Source organism: Danio aesculapii, chromosome 25 (assembly GCF_903798145.1).
Source record: "Danio aesculapii chromosome 25, fDanAes4.1, whole genome shotgun sequence".
Taxonomy (NCBI): domain Eukaryota; kingdom Metazoa; phylum Chordata; class Actinopteri; order Cypriniformes; family Danionidae; genus Danio; species Danio aesculapii.
In genome coordinates this window covers 351573-376071 of record NC_079459.1, presented here as the reverse complement: position 1 = coordinate 376071, position 24499 = coordinate 351573, and the positions used below count along the sequence as shown (strand labels likewise).

Sequence of the window (24499 nt, the reverse complement as noted above, 5' to 3'; positions counted from 1 at the left end):
CACACACACATATTTATATATCTATTTCACATTTCAACACCAAAACCAAAAGAATTTATTTGTAGAATTAGATTCTGAAAAACTGAATTACCCACACCAACACGTGGAGAACATGCACACTGCACACAGAAACACCAACTGACCGAGCCGAGACTCGAACCAGCGACCTTCTTGCTGTGAGGCCACAGTGCTAACCACTGAGCCACCAAGATGCCCACTTTATTATTATTTTGCTCTTAAAAAATTCTTGCATTAATTTATGTGGTAAATATTCAGTTAACCTATTGGTTACTACTGTTTATGATTTGATTTTGTAGTGCATTTGCACTATAACCCATTGCACATGAGTGTAAAACTTGCCTGAAGTGCTTTGTACATTCATTTTGATAACTTTAAATAAACGTGACACTGTAGCTCACAGCAAGAAGGTCGCAAGAAGGTCGCTGGTTCGAGTCTCGGCTGGGTCAGTTGGTGTTTCTGTGTGGAGTTTGCATGTTCTCCCCGTGTTGGTGTGGGTTTCCTCCAGGTGCTCCGGTTTCCCCCACAGTCCAAACACATGTGCTATAGGGGAACTGATCAACTAAATTGGCCATAGTGTATGAGTGTGTGTGAATGAGTGTGTATGGGTTTATCCGCTGCATAAAACATATGTTGGTGGTTCATTCCACTGTGGCAACCCCTGATGAATAAAGGGACTAATCCAAAGGAAAATAAATGAATGAATAAATAAACATGTCACACTAAAAAAGGGTGAAAATGTCACAGGAGGGCGAATAATTGTACGTCACACTCAAATGACTGTTTCTTATAATTACTGTAAATGACTAATCAATATACTTTCTTTGATTTTGGAGTGTAATATGATTAGAGTTATCACGATGCAGGAAATTCGGTGTAATTTCAAATCAAGTAAACTAACCAATATTGTCTATATTTGGCCCAATACTGGATCAAATATGGACAGTAATGAGTTAGTTTATTCGATTAAACTGAGACGACCCTTTTAACCCAATAGCTGATTTTGACCATATGTGACCCAATGTTGGGTCAAAAAGTGTCATATCAATTTAATTAAATAAACTAACCCAATATTGTACATATTTGCCCCACGACTGTGTCAAATATGGACAATATAGATAATTCAATTAAATGACACTTAATTAATTAATTAATTAATTAAACTGAAATGACCCAAACTTGAGTTAAAAAGTGTAATTTAATTTTAAATGAATAAACTAACCCAATACTGTCTATATTTGACACAACAGTGAAGTATGTCAAAAACGACACTTTTTAACCCAGTGGTTGGTTTTGAACACTATGCATGGTTTCCGCTACATTCATTCTTCCATGGCGGGGCGCCACGCCAAGATTGATCCCGCCACGGCTACATTACAGCTTCTCAGTCAACATATTCAGTCGTGTTTTTTTAATAGCGGGTGATAATCGCACCAAAGCGTATTAAAATGTCAGTCAATTATAACAGTGCGAACGTTTCTGTAACAGTAGTAGTGCTGTGCGTTATTTGTTTACCTTTTAAGGTTACGTGCTGACTGACTGACTGACTGACTGACTGACCGACAGATGCGTGAGGCCAGCAAACACTTTACTTCAGGACGCATTAATACAGCTCTGTAGGTCTTGTAGGTTGCAGAGCGCGCTCAACAGCACTCAAATGTTAGCGAGAAATGGCCGCTTTTAAAATATCAGTATCGCTTGGTACCGAATCCCAGTATCGTGACAACACTAAATATGACACAAATAAATGTACAGTCGTGTGTGAGATTCAGCCACACCCAAAAACCAGCTTCTTCTTCTGACAAATTTACAGTTTCATCATTTCACTTACCAAACAAATAACAATCTCCATATTGTAACACAGTGATGGGGACAAAAGCCATCAGTTTCAGCGCTCTCTGAACATCCACACGTGAAGTACAGTACTGCAGAAGGGACGATTCACTTGTAAAATGTACACGGTACATTTGGAAATTCAGTCTTACAAAAATACTGTATGTACGCCTCACCGGCGGGCGAGATTATTATGTTTTTACTACAAAGAGAGCACGCTTTTAACAAACTGCTACCTCACAAAGGAACAGCACACGTAAAACAGCTGATCTACTATTTACAATTCGTTATGCAAAGTTCACAATAAAGCAGATTGTTTTGTTTTTTTTAAAAAGGCAAGAAAAGGTATGATGTAAAAATAATTGCAAATACAACTGCCTCACATTATGTTTGTCAATGCAAAAGCTGCTTCTTAGAGTACACTGAAAATGTCTTAAAAAGTCGTTTATTTTCTTTAACAGACTGCAAAGTGAGTGAGACGACAAATAAATGTGATTTAACGTGTCAACCGGATCACGATGAAGGTGATGACTCCAACATGTGACTATAACACATATAATAGACAGCTCAAACCATTAGGAATAATAAAGACGGATGTAAACAAGCCTTTAGTATTAATTACGACCATGTAAAAACCCTGTACGAGTTCATTTCTTCATGCTGATGACGAGAAATCTTCCAGTTTGCTGAGCTTTTCTGAGACTGTCTCGCAGGGATGGGATTCTTCATCATAGCTTGCTTTAAAACGCAGGATTTTATCCTTAAATATCTCATCATAGATGCGGTTTACTGTAACAAAAACAAAGCAATCCCTTCTTAAACCCTCAATGGACCTAAAAGCCACGTTAAGCTGCCCGAAAACACTCAATAGTGATCGTTCACATCAGCAATAAACACCCTGTTATTATTTACTCAATACTCGTGTCACGCTCAAACTCTGGACGTTACTTTTATATATATATATATTTGCATTAATCTTACAAGAGAAGCCAAATCTATACCGCTCTGTATACCAAATCTATATCGAGTCTTAAGATGCTTTTTTGGGTTGGAGGATTTTCTGAGGGGAAAACAATTCAGATTTTGTGTGAATAAAAGACTTTGAGGCATTTCTTTCATCGTTTTGCTGAGAAAATATGCACAAATTTACACATTTGAATACTTTAAGCACTCAAGAACCATTCATCTTTGTCATACACATATAGTAACGTGCATTACAATATTGAGTACTCTCCAAAAAGCAAACTAGTTGCATTACTTTTAAGTTATTTTTTCTTACTGAGGCTTGATCTCAGAGTTTTTATTCTTGTTTTTTTTAAATAGAGGAGCTCTGCAATACACAACAGACTGAATAACCTTCATTTACCTTGAAATAAACAGGATAATGTAGGATAATGTGATCTTCTGAGACCTTCTCAGAGCTCTACATGCCGTATATAAAGATTAATGACAGTTTAAAGCAGTGTGTTTGCTGCTTTTGTCCTTTGAGTCTTATTAGTGCACTAAAATCAGTGTGCATTCAGACTATAATCCCCTTTTCTTTTTCTTCATGTGTTCAGAATAATGAGAATACTTCCAGCACTGCAGAAATATAAGCCAACGCCATCTTGCTTTCTGTCCGTTCCTGCATTCTCTCATCAGCGCCGGATTCAACGTGACGATGCAAATTAATTAAGCAATTTATTTTTAAAAAGCTATTTAATTAAACTAAAACCTAACTCACATTACATTTTTTTTAAATGTAAATTAAATATTATTACTTAATTCTTTAATGCATTGCTTTACTCGTTACTTTGAAAATGTATATTATTATATTAGTATTATTGTAATGCATTACTCCCAACGCTAGTCCTGACTGCCCAAAATATGAAGAAAATCTCCACAAAATTTTGCAATATTTGCTTTCATTTGCATTAAATTGCAAAAGAATTGCAAAATCCTGGAGGTTGTGATGAATGCATTTAGACATGTCCAGTTTTCACCTCTCGAATGTGTTTACATCTGCCTGTTTTATAATCAGATAGGTATCCAGTCAGAAAAAAAATGATGTAAACGAATGTAAACATCCCCTAAGTGCGCAAGCAAAACCTCTGGAATATCATACATTAAAACATTTTTAGCTGTTTAGATTTCTGTCCAGTTTAGAAAGACGTGAGCATGAGTAAATAATGATCTGGGTGAACAATCCCTTGCATTTCCACCACAACCAATCATCTTCCAAAGCTTGTGCTTATTTAAATAAACCTCCACAAACCGCATACAGTTCAAGACTGTAGCTGCACCTTATATAGTACAAACAGTGATGTGCTCTGTGTATTTCTGCCGAGCACACACACACCGAAGACGCTCTGCTGGAGGAGAATACAATCTGTTCACAGATCTCATCGGCAACGTTGCACAAATTCACATCCCTGCCTACGAGTTGGACCTCTTAAATAAAATTAAATAAAAGTAAAAACAGGAGGAGTGACTAGCAGAGCATCGTGACGTATGTTGAAAATGGATAAACAGTCAAACACATAACAAAAAAAAAAACCATGGCTCATAAAATAGACTATATTCTTAAAAGAGATTAATGAAACACAAAAAAAACACATTATTTTTTTAGAAAGCACCATGACTATCAAAAAAGAGCTTTGACGGCCATGTTAGACACGTATGGGTTACAAAGCTAAAAGGGAATCTCCGACAGGAAACCCCCTAAAGTGCTAAATATATTTCAAATTCATTCACAATGTATTAGTATCTCAACGGCAACAGAGTTTTTGATTAATTTTTTGTGTTTTTTCTACATTGTACTATTGTTGGGTTCTAACGAAAACAGATTAACGATGGTAATAAATGGAGAAGATTCAAGTGGAAGTCAAGAACACAATACAAAGTTAGCAAAGTGCCAATATACTTAATGGCTTCGTGGGTCACATGATATGTTGACATTATATAAAGTGGACCCTTAATCGTCCATCAAGAAAAGGACGTCCAACACACTACAAGCGTTCAGAAACAGATATAGAAGAGTTCCAGGTGACCCCCAGTATTAGATAATACCCACATAAGACGCCAGATGGAAAAAGGAGCATTAGCAAGCGGTGTGGACGGTGGTCTGCTTTCGAATTACCTAGCTTTAATGGTCCAAGAAATCCTGCGGGAGCGACTTTCCCTGCTCCTGAAAACTCTCCAGAAGTTGGTCTATCTTGTCCTCCAGGTTGCTGGATGGATCCAGTAAGGTCTGAATCTGTGCGCTAGTCTGAAGCTGGGTCTGATTCTGATCTGCACCGGGATGACCCAAAGAGACCAGCTGATCGGACAACGGCGGACCGGGAGAGTTTATTAACGTTCCACAATCTAGTCAGACACAAACAACAGGCAAGTGTTACTGGGACTAGATCACACTGTAAAAAACATATGTAAATGAACCATCTCCAACAACTTTTGATGTTGAAAAGTTTGACTTTTATTGCCATTTTTAATAGTTTGACTGCAGCTTAAATGTGAATGCACTGAAATGTAATGAAGTAACATTTATTATTGTTTGATAAATAGTTTTATTTCATTTTATTTGTGTGATCGGTCAAAGATGTAGACCAGTGGTGTCCAAACTCTGTCATGGAGAGTTTGGCTCCAACCCTAATCAAACACACCTGAACCAGCTATTTAAGCTTTTACTAGGCATATTAGAAATTCCCTGGCAGGCGTGTTGAACCAAGTTGGAGCTAAACTCAGCAGGACACCAGGACTTAAGCTGCAGTCACACTTGACTTTTCATCCCATAGACTTCCATTCATACGCACGCGAATTCGTCAGACCGGAAACGCGGGATCATGCGTTAAGTTTCGCAGGTTGCTGCGGTGCAAAGTTCAAGCTTGGTGAACTCTAACCTGCTAAATCGCATCACTTGACTGCGTGACACCCATCGAGGATCAAAACAGGACCTCTCTGGACAGAAATAAAGCATGGAGCAATCACTCGCTTTTTTAATGTCTAATCATCTTGTTTAATCCTGCCCATTTTCGCAGCGCCACACGACAGAATTTCGCACACACAAAGCCCAGTGTGACCGTAGCTTGAGTTTGGACACCGTTGATATAGACCAATGATCTCAAACTTAATTCCAGGAGGGCCACAGCTCTGCAGTTTAGCTCCAACCACCTCACCTGCTTAATAGTTTCTAGTAGTCTTGAACACTTTGATTAGTTGGATCAGGTGTGTTTAATTAAGGTTAGAACAAAATTGTGCAGAGCTGTGGCCCTCCAGGAATCGAACTGGACAAAATGATTATAGTTTATTAAAAAAAATTATAGGTTTAATAGTTAAAATTTAGTTAAAAGCGGTGTTTAGATTGATGATAACCCAGGGGTTACGCGAGCATGAAAACCCCAACAATTTATCCCAAAGCTAATGTTTTGAAGGTCCTGTGAAGTGCTTTGAAATGTGCATTTTTACTCAATGTTTGATGTAATCTCATGATGTAAATTCCCCTTTTAAGCTAGCTCTGCCAGTAAGCGTGGTCAAATCAAATGAAAAGAGTCTTGAAAGGGGCGGGGAATGTCAAATACTAGAGAGCATTTGATTGGACAATATTTGATTGCATCTGGTGACGTGAAAAAGAAATTGTTGATCCATTTAGGGCAGGGGTGCTCAACCCTTTTCCTGGAGATCTACCTTCCTGTAGAGTTCAGCTCCAACCCTGATCAAACACACCAATTAATTAGGACCTGAACAGCACTTGATACTTCCAGGCAGGTGTGTTTCATATGGGTTGCAACTGAAATCTGAAGGAAGGTTGATCCTAGGAACAGGGTTGGTCACCCCTGTTTCAGGCGATAGTGACCAAGTGCAAGCTTCGGACGTTTATATCAGGTTTATATCTTCTAAACGCAAATTTCGTCACTGTTTTAGAGCACACTAGCTAACCGATATCCTTAAAACTAACATATTGATACTAACATCTCAATGTATATTTCACGAGACCTTTACATGACTGCACTTACCACTGGGAATCTCAAAGAGAAACAGGCCTGCTGGTCCTGGAGGTCCCGGCTGGCTTAGGGTTCCCCCAATAGCGGTCTGGAAGAGTTGGCTGGGTGGCTGTGGAGGGGCAGTCGGGGTGGCGTTCTGCAGTCCTGACACTGCCACACCAGTCTGCCCACTAAACATGGTGGCAGCTGCGGCGGCTGGAGGCAAATCCTGAGCACTTACACCACCCTGCAGGGCCGAAATTGCTGACGGAGGCAAGTAAATGTTGACGGAAGGTTGGTCCGAAGGAGAGACAGGGGTTACACTTGTGGCACTGGGCACAACCTGCATGGGCTGCTGGTCCTGAAACAGTTCTGTCCGTGTTGAAGGCAAACTGGTAGAGGATTCATTAACATTGGTGCTCTGGTCTTGAAAAGACATGGGTTCTGCAGAGTCTTGCTGAGCAACATTCACCACACCGGTTTGTGTGAAAATAATCGACGGGTTCTGAGCGGCCTGCGCTGCAGGGACTGCGGGCTGGTTCGAAGGATTGTTGGAAGAAACATTTTCAGAGCTGGGAACAACTTGCATGGGCTGCTGCTCCTGAAAGATGTTCTCTGGGAGTCTATCGGTTCCTAGTGATGCCTGAGTCTGGCCACTGAAAAGCAGAGCTTGCGGGAGATCATGAGGATTGATTGTTGTGGTACAGAACAGTATTCCCGTCTGAGTTGGTTGCTGTGCTTGATTTGGGGATATTGTTGTGATATTTGGGAATAGAGGTGGTTGTTGAGCGGTTGGCATCTGCTGCTGTTGGGGAGACTGTTGTTGCTCCATTGGGGTGGACAACTGTGTTTGTCCCTGGAAAAGCGAGACTGTCTGGGGTTCGGCTCCCGAGGTCTGCATGGGCGTGAGGAAGGTGATCTGCTGCTGTTGCTGGCTCTGGGTGTTATCTGATGCTGGTAACACACTCTGGGCAATAAACAGGCTAGCTGAAGGAGCCTGCTGCTCTGTGGGGAGATTGCTGCTTGTTAGCATTGTCATGGTACTGGGGAATAAGGCTGCTTGGACCTGTGGTGGCTTTGTGGCTCCGAAGAGTACAGTCTGAGAGTCTTGAGTTTCCGTCAAGGGGTTGTGGCTCTGGAAAAGCGGCTGAGGAGGTGATGGCTGAGCGGACGGCTGCTGCAGAAAGCCAGAGGTCTGTATGGTCATGATCCCGCCGGTCTGCTGGAAAAGTGCAGTCTGCTGCTGTGGGGGGTTCTGGAGGAATCCCTCGGAGGACTGCGGGAGAGTGCTAGTCCGCGTGGAGCTTTGCTGATCGCTAGTGAAGCTAGGCGTGCACTGCATTGGTATCTGCGTCTGCATGAGCTCTGACTGCAGCTGCTGCTTCAGGCTCTCCAACACCTCCTGATGCTGAAGAGTTTCTAGGTTTATCTGATGCTGTTGCTGCTGCTGGAGATTGTCCAGAACCTTCTGATGCTGCAGAGTCACGATTGAACTTTGCTGCTGAATGTTCTCCAGAACTTTCTGGTGCTGTTGCTGATGCTGCAAATTCTCCAGGACTTTGTGTGTCTGTTGCTGCTGGATGTTGCCCAGAGCATGTTGCTGGAGGTTTTCCAAGACTATCTGATGTTGCTGGAGATTTTCAAGGACAGTTTGTTGATGCTGTAGATCCACGAGAGCCTTCTGCTGCTGCTGTTGTAGATTCTCCAGTATATTCTGCTCCTGCTGCTGCTGTTGCTGGTTGGTTAGAGTCGTCTCATTTCCACCCAACCGAAGGCTGTTCATGTTTTCCTGCACATGCTGCTGAAGGCTTTCTGCAGACGGAGTCGGGCTGTAAAGTACAGAATTGAGCTGCTGTTGTGCCTGCAGTTCTCTCACTGCTCGCTCCAGCTGTGCAACCCCATCCTGGGGTAGAAGAGCCTGGACCTGTTGGCGCTGGGATGGAGGATTCCTGTCTATGCCCACCAGTACCATTCCAGCACCATCTGCACTGCTATCTTCTGGAGACAGTGTTTCTGGGGTTTCCCGCAAGAACTGCTGTGGGACCTGAGGGGGAACAGGCTGGAGAACGGTTGTGTCCTCCGACAAGGACACTTGAAAGGACGCAGGTGAAGGAATGTCCTGCTTCTGAATGGTGGCCAACGTTTCTTGAGTTGTGAAGATTTGAGCCGGTGCCTGCTGGGAGTCGACGGGTTGGAGAGCCACAGGGCTTGGAAAAGATTTGGTGGCGGACGGAAGGACAGTACTGATCTCCAATATTTGTTGGGTTGAACTAAGGGCCTCTACAGGCTGAATGTCAAAAATAGGAAAAAATTGTTACCATTAATATGCCATTCATTAAAATCAATTATTTGCTTAGGTTTACCTTCTAAAGCAAGGGAAGGCAAGTTCGGTCCAGAAGTTTTGATCCAGCCTTGATAAAAACTCACTTGCCTGTAGTTTTCAAGTTGCAGTCAGGTTGTATCCGATATCAGAATTGTACAATGCTCTTGCATGGTTTCAAGGTTTTCAGGCTTTTCAACCTTATTGGTCTTGCTTGAAACTTAACGAGCTCTTTATTAGTAATAACAGTACTTTTAAAGAATTTTCCTGTTATGTAAACACTACATTAACAACAACATAATAAATTAATCAATAACAAACTTACACTGATAGAATTCTGCTGTGGACGTCATCTTGTGGTCAAATTTATTCAGTCTGCAAACTCTCACAGTGCATTAGGGGTACTCTCTAGCCATTGAGCATACATCGGCTGTACATTCGTTTTTGCGGTGCATTGTGGGATTGATTGAGTGAACTTCAGAAAGTCCTCAACTGTTTCAGACATCGTCAAAAATAGCTGCGCCCTCTAATAGAGCACAATTTACAGGAATTAGTGGGTGATTTTGGATACAGCCTCAGACCTTGATTACCTTCTCCAGGTTTGTTTGATTAGGCAAGGACTGCGACTCTCAGGGACCAGACTTGCCTACCTCTGATCTAAGATAAATGAATTAAAAATTATACTACCTTAAAAATGTCAGAAGGAGTAGCATTGCAGGAGACTTCCATAGGCTCTTCCCGCTTGACCATAGGTAACATTATAACATTATTTAGACAGTTGGTCTCAGTTTGCATCGCTGAAAAACAAAGTCATGAAACTTAAGTTTTAAAGGAATTGAACAATAAAACAGTCTTAAATTTAATGTTCAGCAGTAAAACATGAAATATTGACAATGTCACACCTTTGATCTGCTCTTCAAAGGTACAAGCCTTGACTGTGGAAGGTAGTTCTGACTTCACTGGTATTTCAACTTTCTCTGTATGGAAAGAGTTTAAATATTTAACAACATGGTGCAAAAGTCCATTAAGCTCTGTCCAATCAAGGGGTGCAACCAAACCAAAAATATTCACTAACCTTTATCCAAATAGCATTCAGATGCAGATTCACAATTCTTTATCATCCTTACCAAAACTAGCTTTACTTGATGCACCCAAGCACACTTGATCTTCCCTAGTAAGTTATGCATGGCTCTTCATCCTTTGTTTGTCATGCAAAATATTCCCATCCAATAAACACATGGCAAACAGCATCTCTAGCATAAAAAGTGGGTCCATGTAATTGATCGTTTAAAGGAACACTCCACTTGTTTGCTCATTTTATAACTCCCTTAGTGTTGAGATTTAGCATTTTTCAATCCATTCAGTCGATCTCCAGGTCTGGCAGAACACTTTTAGCTTAGCTTAGCATAGATAATTGAATCGAATTAGAAAGCTAGCATCTTGCTCAAAATTGACTAATGAGTTTCAATAATGTTACTATTTAAAGCTTGACTCTTCTGTAAATACTAATGGTCTAATTCAATTCAATGATATATGCTAAGCGAAATGATTGGCTGAAAGGTTTAAAAAAAATGGTGAAACTCAACTGTTTAACTCTGAGAAATTGCGTTCCTTCAAGCAATGATTCCCCAACCCTAAAATAAAAGCTCCGACTTCACATCTAGGATTTTACAATGAATTCTTAATCAATAATTATCAATATATCACTATATCCTATATTTTTTACAAACCTGTTAGAGGAGTGTAAGTAAAAGACTGTAAATCATGCGTTCTTCCTGCGTTTGTCACAATGGCGATGCCTACAGACACCGGGGCAGCCACGGTCTGGTCATGATATGGAGGAACCTTCACCACTAGATGATTCTGAATTGAAAAATGTTAAGATGATGATTATGGTAAGATACTTATGAATAATAAACATGCACTAATAGAAGTACAAACTCTAAAACCATGCCCTGCACTTGCCTGATGGAAAAGTTCCATGTCAATTTCTGCCTCAGCCTGCCAACCATTCTCATCTGAAAAATAAAATGTAAATGCAATATTTTGTATTACAGTGGGTATGATGCCATAATAATGTATTATAATAATGACATAGTCATAACCACACAAAACACAATGTTGCAACACAATTAAATCTATCTTTCCATGTTAAAAGTAGTTTTTGTCCTCACCATCCACTAAACCGACATGCAAAATTACTATTTTATAAATGATTTCTACATTCTGCAACGTCGCAGCTACACAGCAGCATAAAGTACTATGACAATGATCACCTCAGCTGCTGATAAAAGTGCTTTATTCAGTGTAAACGCTACTAATGAAAGTTTGAAGACCAGTTAACATGATAGTTATTGTCTGAAAGTGGCAGCAGGTACTTCACCTCAGTTCTTGAAAACAAAATGGCAAAGATACAGTTCGTAACTGAACATTAGAGCTGTGAGTCAGTGCAAACCAACACACATCAGGCACTCAGCATGTATTTTTAATAATGTTAAAGAGGATAATGTGTAATTAGAATTATAAACCTGTCCTTTCTGTGCTTTTGAATGGCTGTTGTTTAAATGTTTCTGTCATGTTGTGTCTGATGTGGATACACAAATTACATGTTGCTGGAATCCTGTCGTGTCACGAGTTGTTAGGACACGGTGTTAGCATTACATGTTTGACATATGTTGTTTATAAATGTAATACCTGATGTATTTTCCTGAAAAAGAACTTTGGTTCCTTTGAGAAAGTTCTTGCCGATTATGAAGACCTCCTCTCCTCCTGCTACAGAATCACTGTGAAGACTCTTCTTGAGGATTTCAGGCACTCCAGCTGGTTGAGCTGTAAATATGAGACAAAAATACAGCTATAAACAGTAATATGCCCTATACTCCATGTAAGAGCCAGAAATTAAGCTTATTTCCACCGAAACTGATGTTCAACAGTACAAACAACAAATTGTGGCTCTTCCCAACAGGGAAAACCAGCAACAATCAAGAAGCATGATTATATGCGGTCATGGCTTTGCAATCAAAAAATGTGATACAATGGAAGTCAATGGGGCAAAAACAGCCACCAACATAACCAAGAGGAAGTCAATTTGGCCAGAGTGTGTATTGCGGAGTTTTATATTGAAAGCATTTCCCAAAATATGTGTCAAAGTAAGATTTGTCACCAAAAATCATCACATTTGTTGAAACACAGAGAAAGTTGTGCCCAAATTAAGACTCAGAGATAAAAACGACCCAACAGCACACAAGGGTTAATGTCAAATCTTTTCCTTTTGGCACTTACTGCATAATATGGGGGAGGAGAGAGCCTGGAGGGTCAGGACAGATCCGTCGGGTCTCGGGATGTTGACTCTGAAGGCCAGACGTGCGCGAGTGCTTTTCTTTTTGGATCCTGCAACTCCGATCCGGGCTTCAACATCTGCATTCCTCAGCTTTAAGATGCCAACGCAGTCCACGCTGAACACACACACCACATTACACTGTCAGTGAATCGGCACACAACTGAATGAAATCACAGAAAATGTATTAATTTATTGCACTTCTCTGTGACGTGGACATTGCGATAATTTTCTGAAATATTGTGCAGCCGTAGTAACTAAATTCCATCAGAAGTGACATGATAATAGATGCTTACGGTAGGGTCATAGAGCTGGTCGGCTCGAGGTTTACTTCGATTACCGTGGTCCCCTCGATGTCCACCTCCTTACAGGCCGTGGTGTTGCGTCCTGTTACTCTACAGGCCTGGTAAAAGCCATGAGGTTTCACACGTCCAGCATCATTGGCCACAAACACCTGGAGCACCACTGGGTCACTGACGCCATCTAGCTGAGGTTCCATATATACACACACATTACTACATGGACTGCATCAATGCAATAAACATGTTTTGGTACAGTTAAGGGATGCACTGAAGATTGGGCCTTTCTGTTTTTTGAATACAAGAGAAAAATGGCTAAATATAATCCTATTAAAGGCAAAAAATGAAATGCATATGAAAAGGCAATGTTCAGCATGCTAGTTTCTGTATCTGTGCGGTCTGAATCGGCTTTCAAACTGGACACAGAAAGCACTGTGCTATGAAATCCATTCATTTCAATGGAAGATCCGTGTACATTTTTCCTACTACAATTCCATCACTTTCGGCTAATTATTCATAAGCTAATGTTTTATGGAATGTCTATACATATTAAACAAGAAGAAAAAACATGTTCAAATTTATTACAGCATATAGTTAAACACATCCAAGTAGTTTATAACACAAAATAAAATATATATAATGCTTGCACAACACTGTTAGCTAAATTTAAAGCCTGTAAATCTACTGCTAGCTAAAGGACAGAAAAAAGGCAGCAATGCTGGTAAAATTATGCCTCTCGACTCTTTTATTTATTTATTTATTTATTTATTTATTTACACTGTCAATAAAATGGCACTTTTACTGTCTGAGTGATTAATTCCACTTTATTAATCACAGAAGAAAAGAGAAATTAACTTGTTGGCACACATGTAAAATACTATTTTAAATACACCATAAAATAAACAATTTGAAAATCTGTTTTAAATAAGCAGCAAAAGACAAAATCATATGTTTAAAAATATATACATGTTTATTTTTAATTAAATCTGTATAATTTGAGTTCAATTTATATAGTCTTTAATCAATAATATTTTTATTACATCATTATTAAAATTAATAATAATATTAATATCACTGTTGCCATCACTACAGGACTTTACTTACACCATCAACAATTTTAGTATTATTATTGATACTATAATTGATTATAAATGCTAAATACTGCCAGTAATCTTCAGCTTGTCTTTGCTGTTTATCCACATTTATGTTATTTCCATTTCTGTTCTACTGCTGTTCATGTGTTCTGTGTTTACACTATACTTTGCACACCTAATAAATAATAACAGTACAGAATTACAGTAGATTTAGTCAAATGATAAATAATTAATACAAAGCATTTTTGATTTTTGACCAAGTGCAGTCAGAGTTTTTGGTTTTGGTGCATCCCTAATCCAACATCTCTTATATTTAATACAATATTTCTGAAGCTCTTACTTTTATTGTAGGGAATCCCTGTTGCGTCCGATCTTTGACAGATCCTCTGCTTCCCTCAGTGAGGTATCGCGCTCTGTGCTGCGTCTCCGGCTGGACCAGAATCTTCAGCTCCTTCCCTTCGCACTTCTGCGGGTACTGAATGGACAAAACTCCTCCTTTCTGGCTATTTGACACTTCCAGGGAGCTACAGGTAAAAATGGGAAAAAATATATATATAATTTCCCTACTAAATTTGCCAGTCCCATTCTTGAAATAGACAATTATTGACAATCTTTAATGTGTTTTGGTGCATAGATGTAAGCTTGGTCTCCTTTTAAAGAAGACACTGTGAAAACAGCTCCAAAAGATCAATAAAAATAATGATGCAAATTTAAGTTTATTAAAATGATAAATCTGGTAGATTAATTTATTTATAATTAATCAACCAGAATTACCAGAAAAACTAATATAATTTATATTTATATATATATATATATATATATATATATATATATATATATATATATATATATATATATATATATATATATATATATAAAATCAATTTCAGTATAGTAGATAATATATATTTTTTACAAAACCTATTTTACCCTAAAATGGACAGAAAATCAAAGCCAAACATCTGAATAAATTACATTCCAAATTTAAAATTGATATCTCAAAAACCGAGCTTTCAGTCAGAGTTTTTGGGAGGTGCAGTACCAAACATCACCACCAGACGACATCCTGTTTCAACTGCCAACCTTATAAGGTTGCCCCTATCTCTGTGTATGGTTTGAGTGATATGAAACTTATTCATCATACCATATTTTCCTCACCAATTCTAAAGTTTAGTTTCCAACAATATACAATAATATGAGAATATACAATATAATATCCAAAAAAGAATAGAAATGAAGCTTTGCAATGATATACAGGTTGCCATGATTGCGTTATATTTAGACTACAATATTATAGATGAAACATGTAACCGTATAGGGCCCCACAGGTTGAAGGGTGACAGTAAACCTACTCTTCCTACATAACCCAAAACAGCGGTAAAATATGTATTCAGAAGTCTTAGACCTTTCCAACGATATTAATATTTTGTCATGACTAGATTAGGAATTTGAGTGACGTAAACTAAAGCATCCCGCTATCGGGACGGTGACCCGTGTTAAAAACCTTTTATGAGGTCAAACATGAAGACCAACCTGGCTTTGGGTGTGACTTTGGTGTCTGAACCCAGCTGTGAGAGCACAAAGTGTGGAGCTTTAGCACTGTCGGCGTCAAACACATCCATGCCGGCTTCCTCTCGGGCTGCGGGTTTGGAGCCGGGGCGCTGGCGGGGCGTCCTCTTGCGGGACTTTCTGGGCACCTCTGTGTTGTCATTGTAGGAGCTGCTGCTGCCCATGCTGAAGTTGGACACTGAATCCTCCAGCCAGATGGTGCTGCTCTGCTCCGAGTCCAGATTCGGGAGCGCGTCGTCCTGGCAGGACATCTGGCTGTCATCCAGCAGGTCCTCCGGAGGAGGCGAGATGCTCAGGACGGTGCGGCGTTTGGAGGGGGTGGCCTGGCTCTGTGCGGCATCTGATGCGGGCTCCATGCGCTCCGGCTGCGGCTCCGGCGTCTGCTCCGCTGCTGAGGTAGCAGAGAGCATGCTGGGACAGGAGGGAAGCGTACTGCTGAGGGCCCCTGGGGAGGAGGCAGCGGCGCACGGGGCAGCGGCATCTGAAGTGTGCACAATAAAGGAGGGTAAAAACACAGGATCATTCATGTCTGGCTAGCAGTCCCGCAATCTCCACATCATATCTTGCTCATTGGCTTTTATTATCTGTGCTAATTACAGCAGAGCCCTGATGAAGCTGATATAATATTCAGTCCCATATTATCAAGTCCATCATTAGTCGCCCTAATGCGAAATTAGTATTTTCCAACACAATTTGAAACAGGACTAATCTCTGGTCACACTTTATTTTAAAGTGAATACAAGATGTAAAATGGGTCTCTTCTGTCTCTAAAGTGTGTAGTGAAGTTTGACCTGAGAATAGCACACAGATAATGTTCTCCAGCTCTCTGAAACTGCCCATTTTAGGCGTTGATCCTAATTGTGGTGTTTTGATGACTGTCGCTTTAAATGCAAATGAGATTGTTCTCATTTCAGGAAAGGGCGGAGCTACAGACGCATATGTGGCAGATTAAAAAACTAACATCCTATTCTATTGAGGAGCTGTATCTCAATTCAGATGCTGCATCCTCCGAAGGATGCAATCGAAGGGCGCTGCATCATCGCGGCGCGACGAAGGCGGTCTCATTTCGGAAAAAAATTCAAAGGCTCCTTCAAACGCAGCCTCAAAATGCATCCTTAGTTTCCCAAGTGGTGGATCCTTTGCGGCCTCGAACATCCCAAGATTCATTGCGCGCTGATAACAGCAGGATGTTTTTGATAAAGAAAGCTCCAGATTAAATGTATGAATTAGGTTTATTTTACTTGGATATCTAAACATGTCAATAAACAAAAAGAGCATGACGTGTCTTACTAAAGAGTGATTTTATAAACAGTTTACATTATTTGTGTACATGTTTAGATCATAGGAAACATATTTTCAGCTTCTGTAAACTTTGTTTTGCCTTCAGATAGCTTAATATAAGTTTTAAAATCGCTTAATCATAAGTTTTAAAATGATGTGCCAAGAAACGCACCCCTGCAGTAAAATGCACACCTTCATAGACTTTCATTAGGGTTAGAAAATAAATAAATAAACAAATAAATAATTAATTAAAACATAATATGATTATTATTCTGATGGATAAAGCAAAAACAAGAAGTGAAGCATTTTAAAATGCTCTAGCCTTACAAACAAATGCCAAATAAAAATATTAACTGTGGTGTAGACTGATGTCATTAACCTGTTTCTAAAATTAGCCCTTTTGGTGAGTTTTAAACAAATGGAGAATATAAAAATGTTGTCGTTTTTAAACTAAACCACACATTAAACTATCTACTTCACTTAATCTCATCAATATTGTATTGTATTTTTAATACAATTTAAACAAATACAACTTAAACAACAATTCAATTATACAACTTAAACAATTCAATTTAAGTTAATAGAAGCACATATCAGAGGGGGTGCATTTTACTGCAGGGGTGCGTTTCTCGGCACAACACCGGCTTATTAACGGCAGCTGTAAAGGTTGCAAGGCGACGAGATCTGACCTCTGTATGCGAGATCGTCTCACTTCAAATTGCTCGATTCTGCTTGTGTGGACTCCAAAGGACTCGGAGGATGCTGCCTCTGAAATGAGACACAGCTAGGGAGAAATGCTGACTAGTGGGCGGGGCTTTGATGACACGTACAAAAGGGGAACGTCAATCAAAGTGTTTCAGCAGACTGTTTTAATCAAGTCTGATTATCACAAACACAATTAATTCATGTTTACCATTAGAGGCTGGAGATATTCACACACTGCTGACACACAACTGGAGTTAAACCCCGGATAAATGTGATTTTTGCATAATAGGTGCCCTTTAAATGTCCAATTCACACCATTAACTATGATTTTAGCTCATTAAGCTACTAATTTATTATTAGTTAGTTGGGTTTAGATATTGATTAGGGATGTAAAATAAGATCATGCTAATAAACAGTTAATATCTTAATAATAGGCAGGTAATAAGACAGTAGTAAACAGTGTAAATTGAACCAAACTGTTCTCTAATATCATTAGTCTTTGCCATGATGACAGTAGCTACATAATATTGGACTAGTGATTTTGTAAGACACTGGCATTCTGCTTAAAGTAACATTTAAAGGCTTAACTAGGTTATGAAGCTAATAAGTTATTGGACAACAGTGATTAAGAGGGCGAATAATATTGATTTATTCCAGCCAAACTAAAGGAAATAAGACTTTCAATTTTATTGCTCTGTTAAACATCACTTGAAAAATTTCACAGGAGGGCGAATAATATTGACCTTTAACTGTATATCGATTAAACCTAATATATAATCTCAACAGTGGCCCAAAAGCGATCATATAAAATGCAATGCATGCGTAAGGGCTACACAGAACATTAGCTGTGACTCCTGTGTAACCTAGTGCTGATCGCTTTAACACTATTGGTCAATTTAATGCATGCCAATCGGGCGATCTGATTGGCCAGCCTATTCAAGCAGCCTCTCATAGACATAAAGCTGGACAGGTTTGGATTAATGCATGCCAATTGGAGGATCTGGTTGGGACTGAGCGTTGCCATGGAGACAGAATAAACAAGCTTCTGACCTACGAAGCAGAGAACTGCAGACCATTTTATATGCAGACGCTCCCTGATTCAGAGGGAACTCCCTGAAATAAAAACCACAAATGACAGCCGATAAACAAGAAGCGCTGGTCATCTCATGTAGACATCAGCAAAAAATGAATCTGGTCAGCATAATTTGAGCAAAACTCACCATATTCATAAAGACATCCGTATTTTATTTAGATGACTATTTTATTGGGCCCGTTTTTTCATAGTTTTTCCTAGTTTGGTGCTTGATTTGATTGTTTTACCTCTGATTTATTGCAGCAAAAACATTCATATTTGTCTGTGCTGCTTCACTTAATGATCCTTCAGCTTCCTGCCCCAATGGGAAGTTGTGTAGCGTCCTACTGGCTACTTGCAGCATTACACAGTGATGTCTTTTAATTAGGACTAAGCAATATAGTTAAAATTACTTTGATGATTAAAGCAAAGTTGTTCAAATTAAAGTGATTAAAATAATTAAGCAATATGTTGTAAACGTGCTTGATTAAATTAAGTAATTGATGGGATGTTGCTTATGTGGCATTTCTTAATGTTAAAAAAACGACGTATGAACTACTTTTGTAGCTTTGTTGTGATGCATTTCATAATAAAGAAATGTGTAATAAAAATCAGACAGGAACTGATTAATTCATTAATATATGACTGAATTATATCAACACTGATCTACATAAATCCACCAATTTTGATGTTACAAATTTTGCCATTTATTATCCAGAATGACCTTAACATTAATAATGCTGCTTCCTTCCTGAATAAATATAATCACATTCATAAACATTATACATCCATTTTGCACATTAAAGATTACACATTTCTGTACGCTTGTCATTCTTCAGAAAAATATATGATCAAAAGGATAAATTTGAGCTGAGGATCTCTGGTTAAGTTGACAAGTAATGGCCATAATGATCTGAACAGCCAGAAGATTGAAAAAAGGCGAAAACTAGAAAGGTCAGAGCGTGCAGATTAGGGTTGGGTCGATAGACGATGCCATCGCCGAGAGACATCACAATCCTCCGCCCCTCCACTGTCGCAGCAGCAACCCCTCGCGAAAAATACACACTCAGGCCCCGTTTACACTAATACAGATTAGTTTCAAAGTGGCTTTTAAAAACCAAAACATTCCACATCCACACTGGTGTTTCATCTAGCTTTTCTGAACAGCCCTCCTTCCACACTTCAAACGCACATCACATGACCACACACACACACTGTCATGCAGTCTAGCATATGTGCACATCTGAGCTCCAGCAGTCAGCGAGTGCTTTGAGCACAAAACCCCAGAGAGCAGTGCACGTCATACACTTTGTCTAGGATGTACCGCTGGATGGCGTCTCCCTATAGTTGTTTATGGTGATCTTTAATTAATCTGGTCTCTATCTGACGACTCTTCGCTGTTTTGAATCTATCAGGTAACGTCACAGCGTCAGTACACTGCTGCAGTCTTTCGCTTTCATGCTCGTTCTTAGTCATTTTAATGACAACCTCAGATACTTTTGGTTGTGCACCATTTTTAGCAACCAAGTGTGTGGATGTCATTATAAGGACACCTATCACTCTGCCTATTCATGCCAGAGTCCTGTGGAAAAAGTGATTGACAGGTGGTCATTTGTGTGTACCTTCTCTTTATTTATTTATGATTTGATTATGGGTAAAACAGTCCATGCAGGTCAGGTTGAAACGGTAGGCTACTAATAATTAATTTGTTATGAATTAATTAATTATTCATAAATAATTAATTCTCCGCCGCCTACGACGACGATGCCATCGTCCATCGCGATGTTTCACATTAAACATCGTACGATGCCAAATTGGTCGACATCGCCCAACCCTGGTGCAGACGGTCTTAAACAGCGAATAAAGCGAGACAGAGAGAAACGGGAAGCACAATCAGCAGCACTAGAAAAGCACAGCGCACCAAACAAACCCATAAAAATAGAGGCAAAATATGAATGAAAGAGCTGAAGGGAAAATTATTCGGCCTCCTGTGAAATTTAAATTCTTCTAGAAATATTTTCGAGTGCTGTTTAACATGGAGAAGATTTGGAAACACTTTTAAAACATAATTCATTCACTCATTTTCCTTCAGCTTAGTCATCAGGGGTCGTCACAGCGGAATGAACTGCCAACTATTTCAGCATATGATTTACACAGCGGGTGACCTTCCAGCTGCAACCCAGTACTGGGAAACACTCATACACTCATTCACACACACACACTCATACACTACGGCCAATTTGGTTAATCAATTCCCCTATAGCGCATGTGTTTGGACTGTGGAGGAAACCCACGCCAACATGGGGAGAACATGCAAACACTGGACCACTGGCCCAGCCGAGGCTCAAACCAGCGACCTTCTTGCTGTGAGGCCACGGTGCTAACCACTGAGCCACCGTGACACCTAAAATATAATTTTAATATCCAATTTATTTTATCTTCGTTATGATGCTAGTATATAATATTTTACAAGATAGCTTAAAGTGAAATCTAAAAGCTTAATTAGGTTAATTAATTAATTAGGCAAGTCAATGAACAACAGTGTTTATATTTCCTTAAGGCAGCTGATAATATTGAGCTTAACAATTATTAGACCGTTTCAAACTGCTTTTATTCCAGCCAAACTAAAACAAGTAAGACTTTCCCCAGAAGAAAACATATTATTAGGAAATACTGAGAAAAATGTCACTGCTCAGTTAAACATCACTTGGGAAATAATTGTAAAGTGATTCATTTCACAGGAAGTCGAATCATTCTGCCTTCAATAGTAAATATTATAGGATGAGAGCAGAGCAACAAAAATGAACGTCACATCAACATCACACACACACACACACACACACACACACACACACACACACACACACACACAGTAAGGTTGTACCTGTGGCCAGTGCAGCAGCTGAAACACACACACACACCTGTACCTGTGGGCAGTGCAGCAGCAGGAGGAGGTCCGGCTTCTCCACCGCTCTTCTGGCTCATGCTGGAGTTTTCCTGCAGGACGAGCGACGGCAGCTGCAGCTCTGCAGGCAGCAGGTCATACACAGACTCTGAAACACACACACACACAATATTGATTACGTTTACATGGACATCAGTAATCAAATTATCTTCCTTAATCTGAATAAGACAACAATATGTTTACTGTGTTTACATGAGCTGCTTTTTGAATGTTCCTGTTTGACATGTTATAGTAGCTCCATTACCGTCATTACATCAGCATTCGACGCTAGTTTCCCTCTTATTTGGTCACACTCTGCATCAGTTTTGCTCAAATAAACACGTAAGGACTTCTTTAAGTGTAACCCATGTTACTCGACGAGTGGAGGAGAAACAACTGAGGAGAAGAGCGCAGAAGGCAGCAAAGATTCCCCCCATCTCTGTGTGTTTTGCTGGAGCACAGAGAAGTCAGAATATCTTGTTTTGATTCTTCTTCTCACAACACGGATCACATGTTTGGTCAGTATTAGAGAGCAGCTGCTCTTTCCACCACACGAGTGTTCACATTAGGAAATAAAACCCTAATCTAACATGTTTTGGTACTGAAGGTGGACGAGCTCAAACTATTTACATCCAGTTTACACCTGTATTAAAGACACAGATCACCTAAAGATATCCCTCAAACTTCCTCATCCTCCTCAAACCTGTTTGAGTTGCTTTCTTCTATTGAACACTATTGAAGATATACTGAAGAATGCTGGAAAAAACCCAGACGTGAGCCATGTTTCCATTAGTGCCGGTTCTAAGGGGGTACATTAGGAAACACAGTCTTGAATTTACAGTCAGCAAGTACTGGAGAATAGATGTAACACATTGATAAAATGTAGTTTTAGTTAAAAAGTGGTTTAGTTTTGCCTTCAGTCGAGACATAAAGCACGAGTCTTCAAACACATGATTTTTTACAACACGTTTTTATACAATAGTTTAACTATTTTATAACAGCTACACTGAAAAAAGTGTGGCATGCAAAACTGTTGCAAACAATTTATTTGTGTTGAATTTAAACAAACAATTTAAATTGAGCAATGTTCAACTTAATTTGGTTGTTTAAATTCAACACAAATAAATTGTTTACAACCACTCAACATAAAAAAATTGAGTAAACATATATTTTTTTATACATATATATTGTTTTTTTTTACTAAATTAAAGTTTAATGTTGCTAAATTACAGTCTGAGAAGCATGTAGACGAGTTTAAATGCAATAAAGAAGTTATTATCATTTTCCTTCACTGCATGCGTTCTTTATTAGCAGCTCTGACGTCACACACATTTACAGACGACATATTGGACAGATCCTCTATCACGAGCAGCAGCAGATATTTAATAAGCAGACGAGGTGTTTATGGTGCGCCGCGTCCCATGATGCATCTGTGCTGCTGAAGAGATATTACCATGACAGCTTCTCTCACGATACCAGTAAACCACAGCAAACACAACACACACACACACACACACTTCCCATAACAACAAACAGAACAATACTTCACTGTCGGAGATTACAGTATTTAACACACACACACACACACAAGAGCTCAGCGCTTTCACCACATCACGTGTAGTAGTTTATACAGAGAAAGAACATGATATTGTGAAAAGGTTATTATAACTTTGCTACTTTAATTCAGTGTTTATTTTAATACTATTATCACATTTGGTTCATTTTTGTTTTTATTTTGTTTATTTTAGGTTGTTTCATTAATGGTTTCGTACGTTTAGCTTTTAATTTATGAATTAAATCAATCGATTTGTGTTGGAGGGAGGTTAAATTATGTTAAATTATGAATTTTTGCTAATTTAAGTGGATTGAACATGAATTAAAATGTCACAACCTGCTGTTTCAGCTAATTTTAGATGAATAGTTTGAAAAAAAAACAGCAAACCTCATTTTTAGTGCATCAATTTATCAATTTATTTATCATACATTATGTTTTAGTAATTCTAGTTTATCAGAGTTAACAGAACACATTTAGTGTTTGCACAGTTTACATGAACTCTTGTGCAATCCTCTTGATAACTCCAAAACTACACAATGAAACTTAAACAAATAAATGTGAATCAAAACTGTCGAGACATGTCGATATTCAATAATTCTACATATCGTGATCATGAACATGCATCGTGGACACTTCAAAACACAATGAATAATTATTTATTATTGACATTTCAGAGTGAATATTCAGATTGTATTTGCGGTGACGTTCATAACAGGCAAATGCTTGCAGACCTAATTGAATAAATAGCTTAATATTTCAAACATAGAACATTTTCACATGTTAATCTGGCCTTCAACAACTCTGACTGAAACTTCTGGGACTATTTATAGGGCTGCTGGACATGAATACTGTGCAATACAGCTCCAATAGCAACTAAACTATAAGATGCTTTATATTTAAGATGCTTTTATATACGATCGTGCGCTTGACTGATGTGTTTGTCTGTAAAAGCGCATCTACGGGCATTTGTGTAAATATCGGCCGGTCAGATTCTACAACACAGAATGAGAAATTCTGGTTTTCCGGTGACTGTTTTAGTTCTTTGTGAATATTTTATTGTATTTCAGCTTATGAAAATGTTTTGCGAGCAACAGTTTCAGTCTTTGCTTACTGAAAATAATAGCATATGCAATCTCCATCTCATAGAGAGGTGTGATACATTAAATGTACTTTATGTGTCAAGCGTTTGTATTTTTCATGCATGGATGATGGAAAGAATTGAAAACTATAGTGTGGACATGCAGCGTTTTAATGATGCTGAATCCATTCGTTGTACAGCCCTCGTGTCAAGCACACTTTTTTTTACCTTACTGATAAAAGGTGCCAGCTCACAATGGCAGAAACCAAAGCGTTGGAGCTCAGAGAGAGGGGAATGGGACTCTGGATCAACACTCGCTTCAGAAATGCTTTGCAAATAAAAAGCTGTGGTGAAACCCAAGCCAAGCTCTGCATTCCACATGTTCGGCATTCCTGCTATTTTAACACCAACATCCCTGGACAACAAACAGATAATG

General features: G+C 39.0%; 1 protein-coding gene across 1 annotated transcript in view; it reads right to left on the bottom strand.

Annotated features, from left to right (window-relative positions):
* Nucleotides 1–1291: 1291 nt before the first annotated feature.
* Nucleotides 1292–24499, bottom strand: part of nfat5a (nuclear factor of activated T cells 5a) — a 28587-nt gene continuing 5379 nt past the window's right edge. Inside the window, exons 2-13 of the mRNA XM_056452223.1 lie at nucleotides 21414–21539; nucleotides 15393–15909; nucleotides 14200–14383; nucleotides 12763–12953; nucleotides 12412–12584; nucleotides 11824–11958; nucleotides 11095–11147; nucleotides 10860–10992; nucleotides 10032–10106; nucleotides 9817–9926; nucleotides 6843–9096; nucleotides 1292–5196 (exon numbers count right to left, since the gene is read on the bottom strand). Of these exons, the coding sequence (XP_056308198.1) occupies nucleotides 4976–5196; nucleotides 6843–9096; nucleotides 9817–9926; nucleotides 10032–10106; nucleotides 10860–10992; nucleotides 11095–11147; nucleotides 11824–11958; nucleotides 12412–12584; nucleotides 12763–12953; nucleotides 14200–14383; nucleotides 15393–15909; nucleotides 21414–21539 (4172 nt within the window). The 3' untranslated portion in view covers nucleotides 1292–4975. The remainder of the gene's footprint in view (nucleotides 5197–6842; nucleotides 9097–9816; nucleotides 9927–10031; nucleotides 10107–10859; nucleotides 10993–11094; nucleotides 11148–11823; nucleotides 11959–12411; nucleotides 12585–12762; nucleotides 12954–14199; nucleotides 14384–15392; nucleotides 15910–21413; nucleotides 21540–24499) is intronic.